We start from the raw sequence: 4912 nt of genomic DNA on the forward strand, positions 1-4912 counted from the left end.
AAAAAAAAAAAAAGAAATTGAAAAGAAAAGTTAACATGCAAACTGAGACTGAGCTAAATGTATGTTACAGCTCTGTAAGCTCTCTCTCTAATTATCCAGGACATACGGAGAAGGCTAGAAATTGGCATTTTATACAAAATATAAGTTGTAACTAAAGATCAAATACACAATTGTGTGATAGACCCCAAGCATTTAAACCTGAAAGGAAACTTCTAGGTACTTATGCTAATGGATGAAGTCAGCAGCACAGACACTCAAAAAAATAATTTTGATCAGACTCTCTCTCTTACACACACACACTGTTATTGTTTCTGGGTAGTACAGTACTCCACAAATGATAGACAATTGATTTTTGTTGACTGACTAACCCTCCTTTTTCCAACTAGAGAATAAAAGATGTGAGTGAGTAGATGAGTGGGCAATCTGTTCACAGAAAATCAAGAGTCAATTGTCTATGGAGTCTACAAAATCTATCCTTTTTGAAAGTGATTATTTCCCACAGTGACTTCTCACCATAGGAAAAGGTCAGCACATTGGGTGGATGCTGAAGACATGCAGAGATTGTGCAGGCAGCCATTGCCTCCAATTCACTGCAGAATTATTTCTGCTCAGCTTAATGCTAGAAAGGGAAACAGAGCTGTCGAAAAGAAGGACTGTCAAGGTGAAAGGGAGACATGGATCCTGGGCTACTACCTGGAAAATGCAGGAGATACATTCAACAAGGAGAGCAAGTAGTGGCATTTAGGGTAGTTGTTTGCTTGTTTTTTAATGTAGATAAGCTTCACCATTTCCATGCCATGTTATTAAATGTGGTCTGGTGGCCCCATCCATGGGTGGTCACAAAGCTGGGCACTGAAAGAGCCCATTGAGGTCCTCAGAGGCCCAGAATGAATTATAAGCCTTGTATCTGGTTGAAGAGAGGGACTTTTATGTGCCCAAACTAAGAGACAACCATGAAAGTAGCTCTTGTGGACTCTATTTACAGGCAAAGTTATGAGGCAGTAAAGCCAGCTCCTTTGAAGGAGCTTTGATATCCCTCAGTCTCTCGCACTTTGTGGCCTGGGTTGAACCTGGCTTAGTCACAGGCACACGTATGTGTCCCTGAAGCTCACTCTTCTAGGTGGTTTGTTTCAATCAAGGGAGCTTCCTGGTGAAGTGTGTTGATACCTGATTCCAACTATTGGCTGAAAAAGTATCAGTGCTGCAGTGAGGAGTGTTTTACAGGCATCTAAAGGCAGCAGAAAATTGAACTTGCACATCTGAGCACAAATGTATGTTGGACATTAAGAGAGGAAATTGTTAAGCAATTTCTCACATCTTTAATTATGTGCCAATTGCATTGACATGAAAGTTGGGTGGCAGTGCCACCCAACAGAACTTAGTCTTTAATTTGCAGTGTAATAAGGACAGAATTATTCCTGAGTGTGACTAAGTATAATGCCTGAATAATAATTTGGAGAACTGCTTAGAAAAAGAAGCCATTTTATTTGAAGGAATTAGCCTAGGGAGGGAGCCTTGAGAATTAGAAAACGTGGATTCTCTTGCTAGCTTTATCATGGACACTACACTTAAAATTAGTATCGTGTTTCTCAAAAAGTATTTCTTCTCCAAATAAAATGCAATCCCTCTGCTAACATAGAAAGTCTCCATGTGATTCTGGCAGCGCTGTTTATGTTCTCCATGCCTTGAGTAGCCTACCTACCTGCACAACAGGGACAGCTGTGCCTGCCTATCTGGGACTCTGGCAGGCAGAGGCCCAAATCAGGAAGTCATATGGAGGTGATGAGTGTTCAAGTATAAGATACGAGTATTAGGGCAGCACCTGTGGGTCAGGGAGTAGGCGCCGGCCCAATATACTGAGGGTGGTGGGTTTGAATCCAGCCCCGACCAAACTGCAATAACAACAACAACAACAAAAAAATAGCCAGGCATTGTGGCGAGTGCCTGTAGTCCCAGCTACTTGGGAGGCTGAGGCAAGAGAATTGCCTCAGCCCAGGAGTGGAGGTTGCTGTGAGCTGTGATGCTACAGCACTCTACCCGAGGGTGACAAAGTAAAACTCTGTCTCTAAAAATAAATGAATAAATAAATAAATAAATGAACATTAATTCCCAGCAAGTACTCCATGCTGACCTTGCTTTCATGGCTTCTCATATTCCAGATATCCCACTCAACCCTGTCGCTTTGGAAAACTCCTCTTGCTTTTGCCAGCTTTACGTTCTATTAGCCCATCAACCATAGAAGAAGTGTTTTTCAAAAAAACCATCGGCAACGTGCCAATTACAAGACTGCTTTCAGATATGTACAAATCCAGCGATATCTAAGCTCTCAAAGTACCCGCTTTTCAGGATGGGACAGTGTCAGATGAACTTCTACCCATGGAGAGCAAGCCTCAACTAACAAACCCTTCAGGAAACACACACCTGGGAATGTGTAGCCTTCAGGAAGAAATGCCAATTGAACGAAACATTTCAGTAGCTACGACCTGCTGCCTCAACCAGGGTAGGGCGGCTGGGAAGGAAAGAGGTGCAACAGGACCACCTGCACACACGACTCACTGCTGCCGCGCCCTGGGAGGGGGCGAATTGGGGGTTGCCACAGGCTGTGCCATTCTGCCTCTTCCCCGGAAGATCAGGCTCAACTGTCAAAAGCCGAAACCCATGTAGTGCTTTCTTTTCCTTTTTTGCATATGAAGTTGGGTAACCAAATGCAGCCCTGTGTATAACATCATACTGCGGCCTTCAGAACTATGTTATGTTGAAGCATTTATTTTGAAAATAATGGCTAGGTTTTAAAGCAAAAGTATTATCAAAAGTGTCCCTCCTATTGTAATACATGATTAAGTGGCCTTCAGAACTGAGTTGATAAGTGAAAAGTAGCTTATGACATGCGATTTGCTTTCTCTCTCTCTCTCTTTCTTTTCTTTCTCCTTCTTTTGTTCTTTCTTTCTCCTTTTTCTTCTTTTTTAATACCATAGGCCAGGCAACCTTGTCAAAGGAATTGGTGGACGAAAGTGAGATTCTCACCAGGACTTCAGACTGCATAACATCTCAAACTAGAAGAGCTTTACTAAAAGACAAAATAAAACACAAGTCAAGGGAGGATGAATAAAAACAGCAAAACCAAATAAAGGGGAGATGAGTGATGGCGTGAGGGAGATTGCTGTCCCATTAACATAGTGCTGAAACCAAAGGCAATGGGGGTCCAAACTCATGGTTCAGAGGGTCACACCAGACAGTCACCGAACACAGGCACAATGCCGGAAGGAACTTCAAGGAGAGAATGCTCAATGGTTTCTTGGTTTGATCCATTGCTAACAGCCTGAGACTCTTCAATGCCTTTCAGAAAACTCTGGTTTCTAGTAAAGCCTTGAATGCACACGCACACACACACACACACACACACACACACACATATCGTCCCACACTATAAGCTGCTCCTTTGGTATGACTCTATACTTATGAAAATGTAGAAACAAACGTTTTTAAATAGCTGCTGTCCTTTTCACCTTTTGATTTATTAGGTACTAGCACTGAGAAAAAAAAAAAATTCAGCACTTGGACTATCATAGGATGAGTAAAACTTTTCTTGTACAAAGTGAATTAACTGATTTGTGAAGTTAAAAGGTTGTACTCATTGTATTTACAAAGAATAAAAATATATTGAATCTAAATGAACTCGGCCTGCTTTCTCAGCCTCCTTCCCACCAGGAACAAGGTGGCGGCAGCAGCTGCTGTTCAGACTGAAGCCCAGAGCCCTCCAGCACACAGCCTGCAGAACCGAACTACAAAGGCAATTTCCTTTTTACAGTGAATTCCATTTGTAAAATGATGAATAAAGAAATAAAACATAAGATTCTGTTCTCTACAGCTCTCAAATGTAATTGCATCTGTTAGAAAAATTGCTGTGTGAGGAAGAAAGAGGCCGATTAACAGAGTCTTCATTCCTTCCTCTGTTTCTAACTCTCCTGACAACATTTCAGTCTTGACCAGACACTTGAAATCATTTAATGATCAAAAAGATAAAGTGTGAAGATCTGTTGGGAGGATGTGGAATGAGCAGCAGAAAGGTCATCCAGATGTTCCCACCAAATCCTAGGGCACTGGCCACATAACCAGAGGCCAGTGGTGGAAATCAGAGGTGCCCAAGGCCACAGGCACTATGGGCTCTTTCTGGGTGGCAGCTTGAGCAAGACATGCGGGATAAAATGACCTTGCAATTGTTTGGGTGAAAGTTCAATCAGCCATGTATTTCTTGTCTACTGATTCCACAATGAAGGCGAACTTGGTCTTAAAGAAAGGCAAAGAACTTAAAGATGTGTGCAAGAATGCTCCCTATAACATTGTTCATATTTAACGATTTAAATGTCCATCAACAGAGAATCGGTACACTGCGGTAGACACAGACAACAGGTAAAGTGAATGGCTGGAGCCAACGCTTCATCGTGAGCAAATCTGAAATACAGATTGCTCTGTATTTGTTGAGTGGGTGGGAGGGAAAGAAGTGAATTGCAGAAGAAACCTACAGCTTGGTATCATTTACAGACTAAAGAACAATTTGAAACATTTGAAACAGGCATGCTATAAACACTAATTGCATGATCCTGGCCACCTCCAGGAATAGTTGGGATAGATGAAGGGTACTAAGACGATCCTCAAATATTTCTATAATGGTTTATTCCACAAGAAAGAAAAGAACGTCAAACAAATATTAGATTAATGACAAGATTTGGTAAAACCGGGTAATGAGTCCCAGGCCGTTCATTCATATATTAGTCAAGTTTTGCTTCAATAAAACTCAATAACAACCCCAACAGTTGAGAGCAACCAACTTTTATTTCTTGCTCACAGGACTAGCAGACTCCTGTGGCTCTGCAGGATGTGGCCGGGCTCAGCCAGACCTGGCTCCAGGCTC

At 42.0% G+C, this 4912-nt stretch overlaps 1 protein-coding gene across 1 annotated transcript in view; it reads left to right on the top strand.

Moving 5' to 3' along the window:
- NR2E1 (nuclear receptor subfamily 2 group E member 1) overlaps positions 1–3675 on the top strand; it is a 22114-nt gene extending 18439 nt beyond the window's left edge. Inside the window, exon 9 of the mRNA XM_003781579.2 lies at positions 2160–3675. Within this exon, the coding sequence (XP_003781627.1) occupies positions 2160–2322 (163 nt within the window). The 3' untranslated portion in view covers positions 2323–3675. The remainder of the gene's footprint in view (positions 1–2159) is intronic.
- Positions 3676–4912: the final 1237 nt, after the last annotated feature.

Source organism: Otolemur garnettii, unplaced genomic scaffold, assembly GCF_000181295.1.
Source record: "Otolemur garnettii isolate 467f Iridium unplaced genomic scaffold, OtoGar3 scaffold00002, whole genome shotgun sequence".
NCBI classification, from domain to species: Eukaryota; Metazoa; Chordata; class Mammalia; order Primates; family Galagidae; genus Otolemur; species Otolemur garnettii.